Genomic DNA, 23,271 nt, shown 5'->3' with positions numbered 1-23,271 from the left:
CCCGCCATGTGGCATAGATTCCTTGGCATCAAATTAATTCTGAGGATGTGTTTAGAGCGCTTTTCAATTGCGTGTCGTAAAAACAAACCAAAACCAATTACTTTAATACCAATTAGACAACTCAGCTAATCATAAACCGCGTAGTAAAACCAAAACCAAAGTAATTTCCTGATTACTTTCGACACTCAATTGAAAACCGCTCTTAGAGAATTTTTAACTTGTTTTCAGTCAGAAAACCGGTGCTTTATCGAGAAAACAGACATTTTTCACAGACCTACCTGTTCCTCTAAGCCAGCGGGGTCTTGGCACGAGGAAAAGTTGCTCTGGAAATACATGCCATGTTGCCATGCGTCTGTTCAGAAATAGATCACAGATGACGTCAAAATGTGTCAAGAACAAAAACGTGGCACACGAGGCGATAGCCGAGTGTCACTGACGTTCTCACCAAATTTTGACGTCTTCTGCGATTTCTATCACGTGATAGTTGACTCGGGCTGCGCCCTCGTCAACTATCACGCATAGAAATCCCGAGCTCATAATCTAATTGTTTTAGTGCAAATCTACTTGTCGTTCAAAACTTTCTCTACATTCTGTTCGCAGACACTTCGAAATGCCAAGAAGCGGCCGTCATTTTGTTACAAGGACACACTGCTACACTACTATCTATCACAGAATAGATAGTGAGTAGCATAGCCAATCAGAGAACAGCATTCGTGATAGAACGCTAGTAGATTTATACTAATACTGAACAGACTCACGGTAACATTGAATCTACTTGTTTTACAAAGAAACAAAAAATGAATTCGAAGAACCAATCAAAATGCGTGAACAATAATTATTTGACATATTATATGAAGGTGATTTGATTACAGATGACTTACTTCATCAAGAATATTAAGAGTGGAATTTTTGCCTCGATGTTCAGGTGGCCTGCGAACGCAGACGTATTTTCGCGTGTTTTAGCTGAGGCAGCATTTACACTGTTAACATACTTTCCAGATAAGCCACGTGACATCCTTCTATAAAGTTCACCAAACAGAAAGAATGATGTCCCTTGCCTATACCTTGAAGCATTTAAACTACCAGGAAACCTTTTGCATACAGAATGTAAGTCGCCTGAAAACCTTTCTTTAAGCATGGCAACATATTACTCGGCTTGGTGTTATGTAAATACATTACAACAAGATTCATCCCTTATTTCTCTCTAGATTTTGAGAACCTCTTTTTTATTATTACTGTTGTCGTTATTATTATTATCATCATTAAGATGGATCGGCCTACCTGTAGCGATTACAACCTTACATTACAATCGTCACCTTATCTGTAACATGCTACATATATCAAAAGTACTATCAAATATTTTCAATCGCGCCCGATTGGTATAAATACGTCACGTGATCAAATACTGGGGAATCCCCAATTTTCAAGCCGCGCGTTCTGCAGGATAATAAACACAATAGCTTCCATGTGGCGCGAAAATATGCTCGGATATTTGTTGGCGGACATGATCTGTTCCTCAAAGCTCAAAGTTTTCCTCCAGCTACGCTCTCGAAACCTGTTCGTTTCTCGGAACAGATAATGTCCGCAGACAAATATCCGAGCATATTTTCGCGCCGAATGGAGGCTATTGTTTATACATTTGTATTGAGAAAATAAAGATGTTGTTATTGTGCCCTCCGCAACACAGTTAAATCCGAAAGTAACGAGGGTCGTGACTTGTCAAAGAAAAGCTAAAACCACTATGTTAGGGCTTGGGGGGCTTGGGGGTGGCGTGGGGAGGGTGGGGGGGGGGGGAGTCTGCATACTGACAGGCACCTCTTGGCCATGAGCAGACAATTCGTCAACGGCCATTTGAGTTTTCTGTCAATTGGTTAGCCACGTCTAAAACGCAGGCACAACTTGGCGTAATTCAGTCGTGATTTCAGACGCCTAACAAATTGAAATCTCCTTTGTTCTTTGTGTCTGTCGCTCACTGTAGCCAACATCAATTTATGATATTTCTCTTGTTTTATCTTGAGCTTGCCTTGGAGTACACTGCTGCAATAAATACACTCCTCGTTATTGAGATATGAAGACTGGGCAACTCCACTGAGGATCATGACATCTGCACTGGCATGTTTAATCACGTGGCATCCAAAGGAAACACAAAATGTTTATTTCCTATTTTACAATGTACTTCCTTCACTTCCAATACCAACGATCTGGCGACCTCTTTCTCGCAAACTTCAGCATCAAACACGTCCTGCAAGGACAATCACTTGACCATTAATTTTCGTACTCAAATCCCCATCGACAAGACAAAATATAGGTAAGAGACCTTTCCCGCATTCCACTTCAGTGCGTTTGAACAATGGCACCAGAGCGAGTTTGGGGTGGACATTTTTATACATTTGCTGTATTTTTGTCCACCCTGACCTCGACTTGGCGTTGTTTGTTGGAATGCGGGAAAGGTCTAGTACCTTGATCTTCTCTTGCCTTCGATCAAATAGTCCTTAGATTTTCTCATTTGCATTCCAATTTAATGCAACGTGGACGCTAGACAATTTCGGGCTGAAACTACAAAATAGCATCACATACATGTTGGATTATAATGAAATGCAAATGAGAAACGTTAATCGCGAAAAGGGCTATTCTGCAGTAGATTCCTGGGTTCCAGCAATAAAGACACAATCCCGGAATAGTACACCATATGTCTCAGGAGCACTTTATTTCTCGCATTCCGTCAGAATTCACCACCATCTTGAAAGTTCGTTAAAGCACAGTCTGTGCTGATCATAAAACAAAATGTATTTGCTTTAGCAGCGGTAGGACTGGATGGTATCAAAGCTCACGGTACAGTTTTCATCAACAATGAGCTCGAAGAAAGTTGTACTGCAAATTTTTGCAGAACTTTCACCGAAACAAAAAGGAACCTAATCCATCAATGTTGAGCCAATTATTACACCAGGGTTTCTTACAACTTCTTAATCTACATGTAGAGATGAAAAAAAAAAAAAAAAGCCACTTGATGAATTATTACCATGATTTTCATGGGTACTTTTGGTTGGTAACATTTCAAATTCATATGATCATCAGTGTCTGTTATCCTTTGAGCAACTCAACGGGATTCTCTCCTTATGAAGATCCAAGAATTAAGAACGATCAATACAGATTCAATGCGTGCATCATTCTTAACAGGATGCAGGCATTTTAACTGTAGTCCGCCAGCCGACAACGAAATAGCAGACTATCAGTTTTCATCAAGCTATAAAAACTATGGAATCAAATAAGGCTGAGTGGCCTGGGAGGGATACTCCGCAAAGTTTTTGGTGGAGTGTGCGGCCCGAACCTTGAAACCTGTAACCTATCTCAGACAAAAGTCTGTGATTTTCTTTATCCTATTTCAGACCTGAAAAATCAATACCCCATTTCAGACCTCTAAAATTAGTACACAACAGTCTAATATATGATGGCAGCTAACCAGAATTGGCTTCCATTTGCTTAAACATTTGACAAGGGCTACAAATTTGGTAATGTTGATGCCGAAAAAATAGTTTCTTCGAAACAAAATACCAAATGCCAAACCAGAGTGAAAAACTTACCTTACCTCAGACTAAAATCTGTACCCTTTTTCACACAAAAACCACTCAAAAACCATACCCTTTGGGGCCTCACATACCTATATAGCACATATAAGGGAGTACCATCCCCCTGGGGGCTGAGTGGGTCCCTGTGAATATGTTTACCTGGAGTTTAGTTTGGATTTCGTCTGTGTTCTCAGAACAGATGTCCCCAAGACACCATGCAATGCTCACATGAAATGATGGATTCTACAAACAAATGAAAGAAGAACGGGCTGATGTTTTCACTTCAGTCTAAATTCTCCACTAGCAAATAATTTTAACATTAAGGGGGATACGAAAGCCAAAGAGAAAAGGGAAAAAAAACAAATTTGGCGACCCTTAAAGGAGCTCAGTCATGGTTTGCGCACATTGAAAAGTTTAGCCTCAATTTTTCAAATTTGTCGTTTGTAATCTGTGTTAATCTTCTCCATCCTTAGCCATCCTTGTTCCTTAATACTCCTTGTTGCCTCGTTCTTAAACTTGAAATTCAAAAGACTATTTTCCCTTGAACGAGGCAACATGGGCTAATTTGCAAGCAAACAGAGGAACACTAAAATGGCGGCCATTTTGGAAAAAGGTGTATTTGGCACCATTTCAGTCAAAAGCACTCTTGGAAAAATAGCTTGTGTGGTCACACAACTGAAGTTACACTTGTTTAGTAATGGATAGCCTGGATAGTCCAGAAGCATCTCTCCAATCAGCCAGCAGTTCAAATTATTGCCAATTCTCAGTTGTCAATTAACTTCATCCAGATCCTCCTCAAAAGTTTACAAGATCTCACACTACATACCTAACAAACGATTTTGTAACTGCTTGAAACAATTGAATAGCTCACAAATGAAAACTCTAGAAATCTCTCTATAAGTTTCTAGCTAAAAACAAATAACTGAAAAACTACCATGATTTTCACTAGTACAATGTACATGTACCTTGTAGAATGTAGGCAGGGAAAATTCTTGAAAGATTCCATCTACCACGTCAACAATATCTTTGAACTTAAAAAAACAAAACAAAGTAAAGGACAGTTGAGAACCAAATGTATGAGGGGCAATTAATGCAAAATTATATAAAGTAAAATTTAAGTACAACAAACAACTTTCTCTCAATCCTCCTTGACAGGTAACTCCGTGGCTAGGCAGGACCCATCACAGTAACACACCATGTAATCATGGATCATTATTCATGCCTTTAACTACATTACTAGACAACCAGTAGTGAAAAATAGAGCAAGAAAAATCAAACATAGTACTTAAAGAAAAGCGAGTCAGTCTTAAATAAATTGCTTTTCTCACCCACTTAAGCTTTTAAAACAGTCTTAACCTGTCCCAATCATTAGCTCCTGAACATCCCAAGATGGGGCATACACTGTTCACAGGTAACTACATCAGGCACGGTGTTTATGTTTATTTTATTACCTTTTTGTATTCTGACATGATTTTCAGTGCTACAAATGATCTGAAATACACAAAACCGAGCAATACCATTGTAAGTTTTTAGACCCCAGTTCACAGAGCTCAAGATCACTGGATGTGATATGTTACAATGCCATGAATTCTAACATGCTAATCATGTATTTCCCTCTGCAAGACAATTATCACGGCTTATGATGATGGCAATAGATCATTTGTAACATCATGGAATGCTATTGTTACAATCTGATGTCAACAAACAACAAGAAGTCGATTTTCCATTTAATGCTGACAGCAACAACAACAACAACTACCACATATTTGTAGTCAGTCCAAGACAAAACATACATTGGCAAGCAGACATCATCAGGTAACAAAAAATATGCCTTGACTTGACACAAAACTCTTTCAACCAACATTGCAAGAAATGTAGACTGACAATAATATCACGGTAACTAGTTTAAGCTAGAGACAGAGGGCCTCCCTTACCTTGTTTCCTCATCATTAGTGTACACTTCAGGACACTGCAAGGCTGACACAAAACTGAAAATTGTAAACAGTGGTAGGCTGGACTAAGATACACATCAAACTTTATACAAACAATTAAATGTCGCCAAATTATGTCAAGAATCTACATGCAGTATCTACTTGTAAATAAATATTAGGATGCTGCTGCACTACTGGTGTGTGTTGTAAAATTATACAAATAAACAAGTAAATAATTTTAAAAAGTACTTAAGTAAATAGTGAACTGTAAGGACACCATTGTATTGTAAGTAATGTAATTATTTGTATGTATACCGGGTAAGTATCTCCTAATTCTTAAGTAGTTTAAGTGTTGTAAGAGTAGAGTATTGTAAATAGTGCAAGTATTCAGTATTGTATTGTAGCATTTCAATTGTATTTCAATCGTATTGGAAGTAGTTTTTTTTTTCTCTGTTGTTATAACAAGTTAAAAAAAAAAATAAAAATTTTAAAAACGTTTGACAATCTTACAGAATACTGTGTGGTAACCTGCACAGTAGGCGTTTCCTTCCCAAACACCTGAGAGGTGAATGAAAGGCTTGGGAAGCATGCAAAGTCTTAGGGCACAAACGTGACACAAAACTAGGAAGGGGAGAGGGGTGAGGAATAGTAGAAAACACTTTCTCCCCTTCCTCGCCCCCGCCCCTGTCCTAGTTTTTTTTTGTCACGTTTGCACCCTAAACCTTTGCATGCCTCCCAAGCTTTTGATTTCGGAACGTAATGACTGCTATGCAGACTGCTGTCTAGATGATTTTACATTGTATAATATAATTTATCATGAATGGGTTACCTGTGTACAGTACTAAAGCCATTCTTGAGCTGTTGTACAATTGGATCAATCCAGTAATGTCTGATTGGAACAGTTCTGGACACACTCATATGTAATTCATCACATGGTATCGTGTGGACCTCATGTGATATCGCCACCGACAGACATTCAACTACAGATACCACAAGACTCTCAAAATGTACACTGGCTTTGACTATCAAGACAAAACATAGCCTCAGTATTATTGATTACCTGATTTTATATCTGTTCTGTAATCTTGTCTATTAATAATACAGTAGACTTGTAACAAGAACCTTATCAAAGTGGTGGTGAATATGATGTACTGATAACTAACATAGTACTCACACGGTATGAACACATGCATGGCCCAGTTACCAGGAAAGTGTGAAAATGTTCTTACTCGACCATCATGTTTAGATGGCTCATCCTCTGGTACAGAATCTGAAAGAAATAAAAGAGAGAGCTGTTGAAGGCAGTTATGATAGGTAAGGCTCCACACTAATCAAGTAGCTAAGAATCGTTTTGTATTACTGTCTTGTCTTTGCTTGCAGCAACAAATATTGAACAATCCCAGCATTATCACCTGAACCCAGTCAAACTTTTATCATTTGATTGATTTCAATCAATGAGTTCAGCAATCAAATACAACCAAACTCACCAAAAAATCTAGCCATTTACTCATCAATGCACAGTTAATGTTCAGCTCATTCAGGACTTGAGTGACAATGTTTGCATTACAAAGGTAGAACTTTTCATTTGCTATCCTGTTAATGCTTCACAGCATTATCTTCAACATCCTATCAACTTTTAATATCTTACAATTATAAAGATCTATATTATCGATATTTGTGCATTCTTTTTTTCTTTTGGATTATTTATAAACTTAAGCCAAATGATTTCAATTGGCTTGATTGAGTACAGTCATCAAACTCACCAAAAAGTTGGAGTTAAATTGTGTTTGTTGAGTCCATCACAAAACAATCAAACAGTTGAAGTTTGGTTGAGTACAAATAGTTTTTCATTCTGTTTGGTTCAATTTATTATGCCAAGAATACATGTTTAAAAGAATGACGCCACAGCAACCTTTTCCAGCAGCTACAGTTTAACCATTGTACAACTTATTATGTAACCCATTCTGACTAAACTGAGAGCTGTCTCTAGATATTATTATCATACTAGACAGATGATTTGTTGTGACATATGATCCATCTCTAGTATAAAATGAGCCTATTTGAATTGTTTGTGATCTTATGTATTAGCTTTTTTCTTGAGAATGCTGAGGTAACACATCTGTTATCTAGGCAAATGATTTCTAAGTTACATTAATTTTTAAGTTGTATGAGTATTTTTACATGAGTTATGTCTTTGATCAAAGATCTCATTCATTCAGAGCTTATCTCTGCTCTAAATTTTGGATTTAAAATTTGGACATTTTCTAAAGAAAAAAATCGACCCTACTTTGAATTGTTGAAAATAAGAAAACAAATTAAGACAAACAAGTAATGGAAACAAAATCAAAATAAAGTCAACAAAAAACAGAAAAATAAAATTGCTTTTTTGTCAAACAGATAAGAAACAAGAACAAGTAGTCACCGACCTCATGCAGCATGTATTGGTCAAGTTGTAGCCATATCAAATAATTAACAGCACTTAAGCATTACACAATTCAGAAAGGGAACTTTTGCTTACAGAACGAGCAACAGATCTTTGTTTTATTTACCTTCTTTAAACATGTCAAGTACTCCTCTAGGAAGTGGTAGTATCTCTCTGTTTAAAAATGAAAATATGAAGAAATTTTCTATCAGCAAATTCTGCAAATGCATGTGTAACATTACCTATGTGTTTTAAAGCAAATATGATTGTGAGGAAAGTATGAGATCTTCAAATAAGAAATTGCATTTATTATGGAAGGGAGCTGATCACTCATAGATGTACAGATATCTTACACTGTACTTCACTTGCATTATAATAATATATCAGTAACCTTAGGCTCCATTTAGCCTGCAAACAGACTCCTAACAAGTGCAAGAAAAAAAATTGGTGAGCAAAGCAAGCGGGATGGGACAGAGGAGCCTGTAGACTTCGTTTTTGATGTGCCAATCCACCCGTGGTGATTAGCCTGTTACAAATCAGTCAAAAAGGTAATAAGACCTGCCAAAATTTGAAATTATTATATCCGTGATAAGAAGCTACATTTTCTGTACTTGCAAACAGTTTTTCAAGTAAAGATATTTTTCCGCGGACATTATCTGTTCCTGGAAGCTCACAGTTTTCCTCAAGCTATGCTCTCAGAAAACTGGTCTCTTCTTGGAACAGATAATGTCCGCAGACAAATATCCAAGGCTATTTTCGCGCCAAATGGAGGCTATTGTTTATTTATAATCCATCAAATATTTTCACTCGCGCGTGATTGATCTAAACGCATCATGTGACCGAATATGCCCCTGCTAAAACTGGGGGATATCTGCGAATATTCCCCAATTTTCAAAACTGTGCATGTTGCGAAAAATATTTGAAGGATAATACACACCATAGCCTCCGCTTGACTTTGAAAATATGCTCAGATATTTGTCTTTGGACATTATCTGTTCCTGGAAGTTCACAGTTTTTCTTGAGCTTTGCTCTTGCAAAAGTGTTCACTTTTCGAAGCAGATAACATCTGAGCATATTTTAGGGCCAAATGGAGGCTATTGTTTATATATCCAGTTTGTCCTCAATAGGGCCAAGATCGATCTAAAACTGGAAAGCATCTTTTAAAGTATTTCAGTCCTCCGCATTGATGAGTAATCTGAAACCCATGGCAGAGTGAAAAAGCATCTCTTAAGAAAAACATAATAAAGGTCAATAAAAGATAGAAAGCACTGGTGAACTCAAAATATGTTTTGACCTCTCTCTTTGCGAATACTTTGACACAAAACCACTGTGTCTTGAAGGGACGGTAAATTCGTAATGAGGCTAATCTAGGATTTAGTGATGCTAATAAACCAGCTAAAGCAAAAATATTCACCCCTTTCTTCACAAACACTTCAGAACCACACTGCTCAGAATTTCAAATAACGCTAATTTTCATAATACAAAGATTTTGTGACGCCAATATTCGTTGCAAGAGGATTGGTTCAAATATTTGCTTAGACTGCTTGGGTGCCCGCTCTAGTAGACTGACAAGTAACGGTGAGATATCGATCTGGTTACACATTTTCACTTCAAGACTTGGGTTTTCTTCTTTGTGTAGTTTATCACGAGAGAATTCGATTGAATATACAAAGTAGTTACCTATCTTTTTTATCGCTTTTACATTGTGTCTAGTGCAGAAGCACTAGACACAAAAATTAACAGAGAGTCTTTTAGCTAAGCTACATCCTCCAAACTTGGTGAATACAATCTTCTACGTGGTATTTTAATGTTTTCATTCACAAATTGTGTAAAATTCAATTTTGGAAAAAGTTATCTACCATCGGATTCCCACACAAACACTGTAATTTCTGACCGCTTTGCCTACCTGTCAAGACACAGACGGCCCAAGCTCACAATGCGAGGAGTTTTTTTTTTTTTTTTTTTTTTTAATCTTTATGCGAATGTTCAGCGTGCGAAACGTGACACAGTTACCGCCAACATCTACTATTACATAACGAGCGAGTTTGGTTACGCGAAACGTGACCTTCGCCTTGCAGTATGTGGTGGTGTTGTGTTACAACGGTTTGAATTTATAAAGGTTTGTATTGGGAAAAACGGTAATCGACATTATAGCTGAAATTTTGGTATTTTTGCAATAAAGATGACTCACCTCAATGCCTTGTTGTCTTTTCTATTGTCATCTCGCTTCTCAGCTCGATCCGAAGCCTTTTAAGCGAGTTATCGCTTTTTGGTTTTCCTCTACTAAGAAAGAGTAAAGGCTACACACTCGATTGTGGACTGACCCCTGCTCGTAGCGAAAAAAAAACACTGAAATCCCGCCAGCCGCCCCAATTCCTCCGCAGAATCATAGTACAGGTTTAAGCGCTCCCTTGCAGTTAAATTCCAAGCCAAATTCATCTCCACAGTGCACGATACAAAGCTCTGAATCAAAGAAAGCTAACCATCCGGAATCAGTGATCATGCTGCCGGCACCATTCGTGGACACATTCGAAACCTGAGCAGAATGCCGGGCTAACAAATTGACCCTGACCAGGGGAAGGGACCGCACAGTTCTCGACAAGCCAGGTGCTTTGCTCCACAGTCCCCTGGAAAGATTTTTGTCCAGGCTGCCGACGGAGCATTGTTGTGACAAGCCAATCAAAGCAATGACTAGACATGTTTACAAATTTTGAAAAAAAGTACTTCGTTCGCACTGGCAATGTCAGTCTAATTTTTGGATTGTCCGTCAAAGTTTTAACTAGATTTGCTTTGATGGATGACTTCGAATTTTCAATGGAAAACGTGGTGAGTAATATTCGCTGTGAAAATTTTTAAATCGCATTTTGTAATTCGCATGCAAGGCGTTTCAAAGTTCATTATATCATAGTTACTAACTGTGATTATATATAAGCATATCAGCTGATCCAAAAGTACTTTTTGGTTAGGTTGTTATCGAACTTCGAACACTGCGAGGGTAGCCTTACAGCAGTGAGACAGGGGACCGTGGAGCAAAGTACCTGGCTTGTCGAGAACTGTGAGCTCCCTTCCCCTGGTCAGGGTCAATTTGTTAGCCCGGCATTCCGCTCGGGTTTCGAATGTGTCCACGAATGGTGCCGGCAGCATGATCACTGATTCTGGATGGTTAGCTTTCTTCGATTCAGAGCTTTGTATCGTGCGCTGTGGAGATGAATTTGGCTTGGAATTTAACTGCAAGGGAGCGCTTAAACCTGTACTATGATTCTGCGGAGGAATTGGGGTGGCTGGCGGGATTTCAGTGTTTTTTTTTTCACTTCGAGCGGGGGTCAGTCCACAATTGAGTGTGTAGCCTTTACCCTTTCTTAGTAGAGGAAAACCAAAAAGCGATAACTCGCTTAAAAGGCTTCAGATCAAGCTGAGAAGCGAGATGACAATAGAAAAGACAACAAGGCATTGAGGTGAGTTATTTTTATGGCAAAAATACCAAAATTTCAGCTATAATGTCGATTACCGTTTTTCCCCATACAAACCTTTATAAATTCAAACCGCTGTAACATAACACCACCACATACTGCAAGGCGAAGGTCACGTTTCACGTAACCAAACTCGCTCGTTATGTAATAGTAGATGTCGGCGGTAACCGTGTCACGTTTCGCGCGCTGAACGTTCGCATAAAGATTTAAAAAAAAAAAAAAACTCCTCACTTTGTGAGCTTGGGCCGCCTGTGGTCAAGATTGCGTGGAAAACCGTGATAAGGCCTATTGTCAGTATACATGGGGTATTCCAGGTGGGTAGGACGAAAGTCAGAATCTACAGTTTATATCGAGCGACTACAGTTTCAACATGTGGACGATTGTTACACTCATTTTACGGACGAAGACTGAAGATCACTGAAGCTATACAAAGATTACATGAGCTAACCTTTGAACCTCACAACCTGCATCGTCAGGTTTGTGTGGATTTCCTTTCACCTTCACGGATTCAATTGTCTGGTTTTCTTTTCTAGTTGAGTCCTCCTTCTCACTGCTTGAACCGTCAGACTCATCAGAAGCATACGATGACAATAGTTGTGATAAACCATCTTGAGTGATGGCCATCTTCACGACATGCCATTAGGGACAGCGCGTCTCCCAATCCCAAAATGCTTTGGAAACGAAAGAATATCGAGGTCGAAATGTATTATGGACCAAAATATAACAAGACAGCGGGAACCTGGTCTCTAACATTAGTAGGCCTGGTTAATTTTATCATTTTTAGCGGGTAAGGTAAATCCTGAATAAAATTTTTCACTTGAATTGCTCCAAGCATTGTTCGATATTTATGTATAGAATGATCCTTGCAAAGTTGAGCCGTCGACAGCTAGGACAAACCCAGTGCTTACAATACTGAGATGAGGTGGTTTTCGAAAGCTTTTCGCCAGCCCAAAACTCGGCGAGAAATCGATCGACAAATTCAAAGCCATGATCTGGGACAATCCTACTGACGATATGCTACCAAGTTATGGTAAGTTTTTTTAAAAGAAAAATTAAGAAATGACTTCATGTGGAGTGATGTCGTGATGTGTAGGCTTATTTTTCCAGGTATATCCTGAACTAGTACTGGAACCGGCTAAAATATGCAATAAAGTTTATGTAATTTTGAAGATAAACAAAACGAAAATGCGTGCACGGGCCCGAAAAAGTAAAATGATGTAAAATAGAAAATGGGATATGCTTATTTTGTAGCTGAAAAAATGCGATTAGGGTTTTAGACATGGTGTCGAAGGGTGGAAAGGGGGGTGGGGGGGGGGGGGTTGGGGGGATGCCATCTCCAATACAGTATCACAGTTTTGTTGAATTAGAAACCAGTGATGCTTAGAACTTTATAATCTTATATACATCTTTGTCCGCTAGCAGCCTACTCCAACTCCACTTTTTTAGGTCTATTACCCCACTCCCTTAGAAAATATTTAATAAAGCCTGATGAAAAGTATATCATGTTGTTACTAATTAACAGGATTGACTGCAGATGAGCTTGCCTGTCTTGCTGCATCGGGAATGCAAGGCTGGGTCTATACTGATCACGTCACATGGGTTTTAAAACAGCTTAATGACATGCAAAACGATACCATGCTACTATGCCCAATGTCGTTGTTAATATCTACAATGAGATGATGAGGAAAGCTAAGTTACTTAACCCTGGACCATTAAAAAGGCTGGTTTTCACTCTGAATGTGGGACAAAGGAATGGCAAAACTTTCATTGGCAACCCTCAAAATGGTGGTAATCATTGGGTACTGGTAGATGTTGAGCTGCGACCTTTCATGAAGATCATATACTGTAAGATGCTGGCTTGGCAACCTCCCCCAGACATCATTGATGTTGTCAATGATTTTGCACGGTACATTCCACAAGTTGGAACGCACAAAAAGAGTCATTTGGTGCTTGCCCACTCTCCCAGTGCGACTAATTGGCAGGGTCATGAATGTGACTGGCGATGCCGTAACTATTCCCTGCAAAGTTGCACTGATACATGTGGTGTTATTACTCTGGTGAACACAGCTGTGGTAGCCTTGCACAGCCCTCTTTTCTGATGGTTAACGGGTCCAGTGATCAAAGAATCGATCTTCTTGCAACACCTGACCCAATACTGGTTATATTTTGTGTCGCCCATGAGCAGAGACGAAGCCATATTCTTGTCAGTGTGAAACAAATTTTTAGTTTGTTTATTGTGGAAGTGCCACAACTTCCACTGATGACCACTCCATCTTTCCCTCACCCCATTAGTGGTCATTAAATGGTTTTACACATTGTGCTGGCATTATTTTGAGCATAATAGCGAGGCAAAAGAATCTAGCATTACGCGGGAATAACAGTGACAAAAACTGGCCGATGTCTTTTGAGCATAATATATAGTGAGATTTTTTGATCATCAAGCATTTGCATAATGACAACGAATTTGAGCATTATGTGTAAAACCCTATTTCATGACCCATTTCCAGTACTATTCTGATATTTACAACACATGTTTGCAAACACAAAATCCTTTAACAACAGAAAGACAACAATGTTGGAAAGGAATACTCCTTCTAACATGAACTGAATGCACTGCCCCATGAAAAATGCAGGACATGTGGTTAGTGTAGTACAAAGATAGAAGAGTGCTTTTAGAAACCTTTTGACCTAAGTTTTCATCTCTAAAATAGCCCTTGTGATATGATCAGTAGCAGGCTGTACATGTTTTCATGACGATTTGAACAGCTAGAGATAACTGTGCAACCTGACACTAACCTTCTAGCAGGCTACTGCCATATTGGCTTATGATATTGGCTTATGTTATCCACAGGTCTTTAGCTTCCTCATTGTGAAGAACATCATCATAATTTACTTTGATCAAAATGAAAAAGATCACCAGGGATAATGAAAACCTGGATCTACAGGTCCCTTGGCAAAATTGTTTGTTTGATGCTGTACTGAGTAGAGAAGATGATGTCATTATTTAGAGCATTTAGTGCAGGAAACATTTTCACACTAGAAAATATATGAAATCATTACAGGTCAGACTAGTGAAATTTTAAAAGCTGATTCTAACTGTTTCTGGACGGCCCATATGGAACATGCCAGGTCTCTTTCAACTGAAATCATTTTGTTATTAGCAAAACAAGGACAGAGCAGTCATTCAAGACTATTCCAGCAGCTTGTATTAATAATAATATTAGACCATGTTTTTGATGTTCTGTAAAATAGAACAGGGATAAGCATGTGAAATCATTATTGGCATGAGGTGAAACTAGTCTTGCGTTTCACACATTTAATTTCAGTGAGCTATCACAATACTGGGCATCGTGCTTTGCATAAATATTTGATCAATCAGCTCATTTCTGTAGGATTTTTATCAACTTGATCCCCACCACAGATATATGTATGTACATGTACATGTAAGTACTGAACGGCACAGTGCGAACTATATTGATTTTGCAACAAGTTTACTATTAATTTAATATTTTTTTGCCATACATGGCTCGAGTAACATTCTAAGGAAAATTGGACTCTGAGTAGATGTCTGACATCTACTGTCATTTCAATATTGTCATATAGTTATTTCATATTGTTCTAGAGTTTTTACTGCTTTTAAGCAACAAATCTGAAACAAACATTACATGCAGAAACAAAAAAAACAGATAAATATTATTATATATTATATTATATATTTTCAGGCTTTCAATGTTGGTATGTGTGTGGAATTATAATGGGATTACGGTATGAAATTCTGTATTACTGCATTAAATACACGACAAGCCGTTATGATTATTGTTAATCAAATTAAAGAAACTACATATAATTTCTACATACACAACACAAGCTAAGGTTCGTTTACTAGTAACAAATAGGTCAATGAATTGCAAGATAATAAATACCGTGGTGCACAACCGATCTGATGAGCAAAAATTTCTCTGACTGAGACGTTCGAGGGATAATTTGTGTTTCCTTTCAGAAATATTTCGAGAAAACGTGGGCTGGTGGTCGCTAACTGCGTTTTAAAGCTGAAATCAACCAGGCGTTTCAAGTGTTAGAGACCAGGCTCCCACTATCTGATTATATTTTGGCCCACAATACATTTCGATCTCAATATTCTTTCGTTCCCGATGCATTTTGGGGTTGGGAGACGCGCTGTCCCTAATGGCATGTATCTTCACGGAAACCCTCAAATTATACCGCCATTTTGAAAATGGACCTATTCTAGTTACCAGGGTCACTCCAATTGAATTATTTTCTTTACCAGTCTCTCGCCGTCTTTCAATTGCAAAATTTCCAAATTAAAAGGCGGGAAAGTTTCTGGCGCGGTGTTCATAAGTTGAATGAAACACGTGTGGAAAGCGAACGAGAACTAGAAAGAGTTTTCTTCCGAAATTTTCCCCACAAAAACTTCTCTAAATTCGTTTATATTCTGGAAAATGGTGACAACTGCAAAAGGTGTACGGGAAGATTCGAAGTAACAGCGTTGCTGAAAGTTATCCGACTTTTGCTAGTCAAATGATAGCAAGAGTTTACACGACTGCCATCATCAAAGGCTACAGACTGTGTTGCTCACAATCGATCAAAGTCTCTGTTATAAGCACTGAACACCCAAAGGCAAGGTACTAGGGTTCAGAAACACTTTCACTTTTTTGAGTTTTGTTTATTTGTTTGTTTGTTTTTTTTCGGTTTTCTGGATTTCAGCGTTACGAGATTTCCAGGAATATTTCATGTTCCTGATTTTGTCGACATATCTTTCGTACTAAATGTTTCGCACGAAACTCTGTGTACAGTATGTGGTCAAGGTTAAGTTACTTGTGATTTTTTGTTGCCTTTTCACGGTAGTTTCCAGAGTAGCATTGCCTTTCGTTTGTTGTATTCAGTTACGATGGTTGATCACCAAGATTCAGTGGACCAATCAGAAAGCTAGAAATGCATTATAATTTTTTTTTTTTAATAATCATATCTTACACTTACAATACTTATTACATCACTTATTCTAAGCCTATTTTTACAATAACATAAAACAAATCTTTCTGTACAATCATACTCATATCACAATTATATTAAATCTAAAAAATAGCAGATGGAGGAGCCTTTACGAATATTAACTAATTTTTTCAAGTTTATACTTATATTTAACTTTGTTGATAAAGTCGGAAAGTAATAGAAATGGTGAGTCATTCTGGAGCTTTTTCTTATAAATATAGTACCGCAGAAAGAGGAGGGTGTAGTTCAGTTTTTTTTTATCAAGGTACTTGAAGTTGGAAAAGTACCAAAAAGAAGATCTTCAATGTTTAGATTAAATTCAGAGTTATTCTCTGTATTAAATCATTGTAATACTTCTTGAGTAAAGGACTTTGTAAACTGGCACTCTGAAAAGGTATGATCTATAGAATCCAGATCCCCGCAATATATACAATTACTATCTGATTTAATATTAAACCTAAAAAGTTCCTTTTTAGTCACTGCAATTCTATGAATGGATTTAAAATAAAATTCCCTAACTCTCTTTTCTCTACAAGTCTTTTGTACCGATTTGAACATATTTGTCCAGTTTGTTTTGTCCATAGGAACGATTTGATTCCATCTCTTTGCACCAGTGAAAGGACTCCGGGTCCTCATTGTTTATCATTTCAGCTCTGAATTCATTAGTTTTCGCCTTAGTTAGGAGGTGATCTGGAATAGCAGAGATAACTCGGTAAAAGTGAGAAAAGGTAGTTTTTTGTAGTGAATATTTCGACTGAAAAACAGGGAATGATAGGACATTTCCATTTTTATCTAAAAGATCTTTAATCGTTCTAAAATCTTTCTCGAACTATTCCTTCCAGAAAAAAGGTTTACCATCAATGCGGATTTCCTTATTATTAAATAGAATTATATCTCATGATGGCATCCGTGAAGAGCCTTCAGTTCATGAAAGAACAACAGAATGTCCTTATAAAAAGAGGGTACATTTTCTAATTTTAATTCCCTTTCAAATATTGAAATTCCCTTGACAACACTGGATTGACAAATTTTCATAGACATAAGTTCTGTGGCTAGTATGAACAAGTAGGGAGAAAGTGGGCATCCTTGTCTTACTCCGGTAGAAGGTTTTATCCAGTTGGTGGCGTAGCCATTATTCAGTACCGCACTTTCTATATCAGTACAAAAGACCTTTACCCAGTTTCTTAGAAAATAACCCAAAGCAAATACTGGGCTTATTGGTTTAAAACCGTGTTTCTATTAAGCAATTAGATTATGGGCTCGCCTCGTTAACTATCACGCGATAGAAATCTCGAGCTCATAATCTATTGTTTTAGTATAAATATACCACTTGTTCAAAATGTTTATCTACATCCTCTTGACGGACACTTCGAAAACGCCAAGAAGAGAACGGTATTCGTGAAAGAACATTAGTAGATTTACACTAAAACTCTATAGAAACACGATATATGTTTCCTGTTTCTTAAATGTAATAGTAATTGGACCAAGTGGAGTACAATTCAGGGAGTAATAGTATCTATAACAAAATTCTCGATCGTGATTGGTTCTCTGCGCACCTATTTGCCAGGTAATCGGAGCGCGATCACGTGGGTGTCCAACTACAGGTATCGAATTGAAAAAGTGTTAATTGGATACCCACGTGACTTCGTCTATATGTTCTTATATTTGTATATTTAGATTTTTAATTTAGATCTTAAAATTTTATATCTTTAATAATTCCTAATCGAGGGCCACAGGTTTATTAGATGTAAAACTATTACGTGTAACCCTCTTTAAATGAAGTTTGATTGATTGAAAGCTGCGACAAACACCTCAAAAAGTCCCAAAACGGAGAAATAGGCCAAATGGACAACAGAAGCCAGGCGAGGTGTGTATATTTTCTTTATTTTAGCCAAAAAAAAAAAAAACATTTTATTTCGTTGCGCGTTTTCATCCTTTGTTGTTTTAAACTCCATACAATGCCTTTTAGAGCGCTCAAATTCTCAACGGTCCAAAGTGTAACACAAAACCACACACTTAGGTGGTCACGTCCCACTCGATACGCTTAGATAAATCATTCATATTTGATCGATTCCTCGAATCGTGAGTTTGGTACGCCTGTGGGCGGACTAAGCGAAAGAGGGACTACTCGTAGATTATACATAAAACGGCCCAAGTTGTAAAGAAACATTTCCGCAACAATGTTTAGGACGCTAACTGACCAAGATTGCCAGTACAAAAAAGATAAGCGGCAGTTTAAACTCAGCAGAGGCACTCGTACTCACAGATACTGTTCTAATATTCAGGTCCTGGGTTGACCGATCACAAGCGAAAAGAAGATATTTGTTTGGCAGCAACTTGTTTATCTTAAACTGAACTTGGCAGACTAGAAGACCTGAGAAAGAAACCAAGTCATTTAGATAGAATGGGCAACAAATTAGGAAATACAAGGATAAAGTATCTACATCTGCATCATTTTACATGGCAAAGGCTGCCCATCCCGCTACGGAGTGCTCGTGCAGGTGCGTGTGATCAAGCCGCTTAATATAATGCAAAGTAATACTGTGCTGTGCATGTCGCTCTTACAAAAGAAAATGAAATGTTAAAATGTGCCTGTAGAGCCTGTCTGAAAGGGATCTCTGGTTTTAACTGGCGTAAGCTGTTGTAATCTTTAATTGTTATTAGGAAGAAGCTGTTCTTGTAGATCTTTCCGCGTGTCAATGGCGTTGATGTAGGTTGCTTGTGATTTTGTGTTGTAACTTGAAGGAACCTTCAGGTGAGCTGGGATGGAAATCGTGATTCTCCCATGCAGCGATAATTGGTCAATACGGTATATGGGTTATTGACCAAGCGTGAAGTCAAGATGGCTGGATATTAGCCCAGTTCTTTTAGTGCGTGTTTATGTACCTAGTCGGAGCGATTCGTGCGATATCGGTGTTTCGCTGGAAATTTAACGTTGAATTTCCTCGTCAGGTAACGAATTTTTCCTATAATATGAACCTAAAAGGTTAGAAGTAAGATGAACCAAGAAAATGGGTTTAGTCACTTCAAAGAAATAGAGACCTCGGTCTATATTTTACATCTGGGCCTATCACACGTTTTGTGATGTTACCGTAGCCCCGGGGTTGCTCCCAGAGATGAGCTGTTTTGTTCTCCACTGGGTATCTTTTACTGGCAAACTACTTAGTTGTTTGAAGAATTCATTGGAGATTGCGTGATTAATTGACACTTGGAACTGAAAGTACCTTGTATAAAACAAGAGAAACACAGGCCCGGGTTGTTCGAAAACCGGTTAGCGCTAATCCAGGATTAAAAGTTAGAAGAAGTGATATATTTTTTGTATAGAAATATCTTTCACTGCTTATCGTTGTGTAGTTTAAGATGAACCAAACTCAAAACTGAAAGACAAGCAACATAAACAGAAAACTGGACTGAAAAGTTACAAAACCGAAATCAAAATTCTCTTTAATCCTGGGTTAGTTTAATCAGGCTTTGAACAACCCGGCCGCTATCATTAAGGCAACTTCAAAACCATCTGACTGCGACAGTAATACTAAATTTCCGGAACACAGCAGGTTCGGAATGGCGTAGAGATGGAGATTTGGTGTCTCAGGTCACTAAGCACCCTTATTATAGAAGAATCGTAGTTTACAATACTTGTCTGATTAGCATGAGCGATACATTTTCTGATGAAGTTACAAAGACACCAGTTTTGAATATTGAAAAGGGCATGGCATGCGCACGATTCACTGTCCCAAGGAATTTAATTTGAGCCCGATGTATTGAATACTTTTTGAGCGACGCGGGTTTAAAATCTCAAAATTTTACAAAGAATGTGTGAGCTTATTAGCGCCTTTGCCACCCAGAAATTTTTCAGTTTTTGAAAGCCAATCCCTTCTCGAATATTACACCCCAAAGAGCCAAAACTTTCACCAATTACCAAGTTTCACAAGCTCTATAAATGTTTGTAGTTACTGGCCCATTGACTCGCGGAGCTTTTTGCCAGAAACGCATCTCTTGGACATTTTGGAGATTTTCAGCCTGGATATGGGCCAAATTAGCATCAATATACCCAAAAAAGCATTTGCAACATGACAGCATGGCTTTCTCCCCACTAGCATCGCGTTTTACGACAATTTTGTTCGGGCATGCGCAGAAATCAATTTTTTTTCGCCTTTCCTATTTCTCCTCTTCTTATACTTTTGCTGAAGTGATTCACTTTCTCCTGGGCTTGGTTCCAGTTGAAAACTTTCTGAGAAAGCATCATCGAGACGGGCAATTTTTACCATGGAGTAGCCACGTGTAGTCGCAAGAAATTTAGCTCTGCGTTTTTCACTTTGAGTTTTTCACTCTCATCTGGGTATCATTGAAAAGATCTTTTCCTCTTGCAGAATTTAAGTATAGATAATGCCAATTTTGGTCAAAGGTAATGACATTAGAAGTGGAACAAAGGTAAGTAAGTAAGTAAGTAAGTAAGTAAGTAAGTAAGTAAGTAAGTAAGTCTTTAAGAGACTTAAAGAATGTCCTGCGTAAAACATTAATGTAAATATTAGGTATATATAAGCTAGATAGTTGCATTAACCGTAAATGAATAATTGTATTTTATATTTTACTACGAGTTTCAATGTTTCAACTTTATATATCTTTAGTTATATATATATATATATATATATATATATATATATATATATATATATATATATATTTAGCTGTTAGAGGTTTTTAATCAACGCTGTAATAATTTTGGTTTAATTTAATTTTTTTGATTGCCATCATTTTTATTTCAGGACCTCCCTGAAAACCACATTAGTGAGTGGCGCCTCCTGTATAAAGATTATTATTATTATTATTATTATTATTATTATTATTAGTAAGTAAGTAAGTAAGTAACTTTATTTAACTAGGGTAGCCCATTCAGCAACGAGGCTGGTATTCATAGGGGCCCTGGGGAATAAAGATATGTACAATTTATAAGATCTAAAAAGTTAAGTACAATTTAGAAATTTAAAATTAGAAAGGCGAAAGCTCGTCACGGCCGGTCATGGGCGTCACGGGAGTCAATGGGTTGATTTGTGTCTAGCGTGATGCCTTCTCTGCGCAACGTCTTATGTTCCTGAGGAAAAAATGTAAAAAATGACGTCAGCAAAGATTCTCTAATATGGCGTATTTCCGTGAGCGTGCATCCTGCCCTGTGATTGGCTACCCGAGCAAGCAAGATGGCGCTATCTTGCCCGCTCGGGGTACACGCTGTGCCACGCAAGAAAATAGTTTTCTTTTTCCATATAATAAAACCTTCATTGGCCAAGCTTGTTCGGTCAAGATGACTGGATATTGGCCTCGTTTTTTTTTTTGCGTGTTTATGGACCTCAACTCCGTCTCGGTCCATAAACACGCACAAAAAGAACTTGGCCAATATCCAGCCATCTTGACCTCATGCTTGATCAATAACCCATATATTTTATCGTGTATTTTCACAAGCATATTACTTCATGTATTCACTCGGAGTCTGCTATAATTTGTTGCCCATTCTATCTAAATGACGTAGGGTTTCTCAGGTCTTCTTTATGCGAAGTGATAAGATAAACAAGCTGCTTCCAAACAAATATATTCTCCTCCTTTGTGATCAGTCAACCCAGAGACCTGAATTTATTAGAACAGTATAGCCTTTGCTGATTTCAAAATGCCGGTTTTCGATTTTGCACTGGCAATCTTGGTCCTTAACTTGTTGCGGAAATGTCTCGTTACAACTTGGGCCGTTTATATATAGATTAAGAATGGTCCCTCTTTTGCTTAGTCCGTAGAGCGAGACCGTCAATAAACCGCGAGGTTTTCTTTCCGTCTCACACGACGGAGTAAGCGAAAGAGAGAATACTCGTAGTCTACCGTCTATAGTGGTTTAGCTTCCTATCGCAAACGGCTATTGAACCATCACACTCTGCGCTGAAGGTAGCGAGTCCCGGAAGGCATGCTTATAAAATTATGACGCAAACTTTTTGTCTTGCAGGCTAATTATTCCATTCGACAACGTTTCTTGATAATCAGCTCTCTATATTGTGCATTGACAACAAAAGCAACACTGATAATAATAATGTTTGCATTTTTATAGGGCGCATCAGTCTCAACTCAATGCGCCTAACAGTAAATAACTAGATGAAATAAAACTTATAACTAACTAACTAAAATAACTAACCAATCACTTAAGAAAAGTAGCTGACAAGTTAATTAAGTCCGTAAAACTTTCTTTAAAAAGTAAATTTTCTCAATATTCAGGTCACTTCCTCAAATAAAAACATTTGTCATTTGTTTTTGTTTTGTTCTGTTATGCACAAATTAAAAGTCCCACGAACTTCAAGACAGCATGCTCTTGACAGCTCAGTATACTGCTCTCAACGTATTTCTTTCTGGCCTTTCCCAATAACAAATTTTCTCAGCAACATTGTCGTCGACCTTTTCAAACTGATCCCTTATCCAGTCTTCAAAATTTCCACCTCCAACCAAAAACAGTTTCTTCCCAGCAGACAAAATGTTCATCTCTACTATGGCGATAGAGCCTCTATCGGAAAGTTTCACTGTTCTGGGGTCAAACACATGAGGCCTTTCAAGCAGTTTCTCCAAATATTTGAGCAACATTTCACTTTTCTCCTGAGCAGGTCGAACAGTGAGCGACTTTGATCCAAAACTTGAAAAGTCGGTGGCAAGAAATATTTTCTCTAAGCCAGTTGTTTGCTTAGCGTTCTGTATCCTTGAACTTAATTGACGGAAACAATCCAGCAAGTACGTCATGTTTGATTCGTGCGTTCTTAAAACTCATTCGGAGCGAATGTGAACTGAAATATAGCTGTCTCCAAGTTGTTTAACTGCAAATTCTTGCGCTGCTTGCACAAGTTTACGGC

At 37.9% G+C, this 23,271-nt stretch overlaps 1 protein-coding gene and 1 long non-coding RNA gene across 2 annotated transcripts; one reads left to right on the top strand and one right to left on the bottom strand.

The window, feature by feature from the left end:
* Positions 1-31: 31 nt before the first annotated feature.
* Positions 32-12,024, bottom strand: LOC145501075 (U6 snRNA phosphodiesterase 1-like). The gene is made up of 9 exons (XM_081480636.1): positions 11,838-12,024; positions 8,047-8,093; positions 6,672-6,767; positions 6,327-6,519; positions 5,501-5,554; positions 5,018-5,057; positions 4,532-4,597; positions 3,726-3,809; positions 32-2,242 (listed from the first exon to the last, which is right to left on the bottom strand). The coding sequence occupies exons 1-9, from the start codon at positions 12,011-12,013 to the stop codon at positions 2,123-2,125; spliced, it is 876 nt and encodes a 291-aa protein (XP_081336762.1). The 5' UTR covers positions 12,014-12,024; the 3' UTR covers positions 32-2,122.
* A 49-nt stretch (positions 12,025-12,073) lies between these two features.
* LOC145501161 (uncharacterized) lies at positions 12,074-15,537 on the top strand. Its single transcript, XR_014051202.1, has 2 exons — positions 12,074-12,419; positions 12,912-15,537. It is a non-coding gene; the product is annotated as an uncharacterized LOC145501161 (long non-coding RNA).
* The last annotated feature ends 7,734 nt before the right edge of the window (positions 15,538-23,271 follow it).

This window comes from Orbicella franksi, chromosome 10, assembly GCF_964199315.1.
Source record: "Orbicella franksi chromosome 10, jaOrbFran1.1, whole genome shotgun sequence".
NCBI lineage: Eukaryota > Metazoa > Cnidaria > Anthozoa > Scleractinia > Merulinidae > Orbicella > Orbicella franksi.
This window is presented reverse-complemented; position numbering and strand designations above follow the sequence as displayed.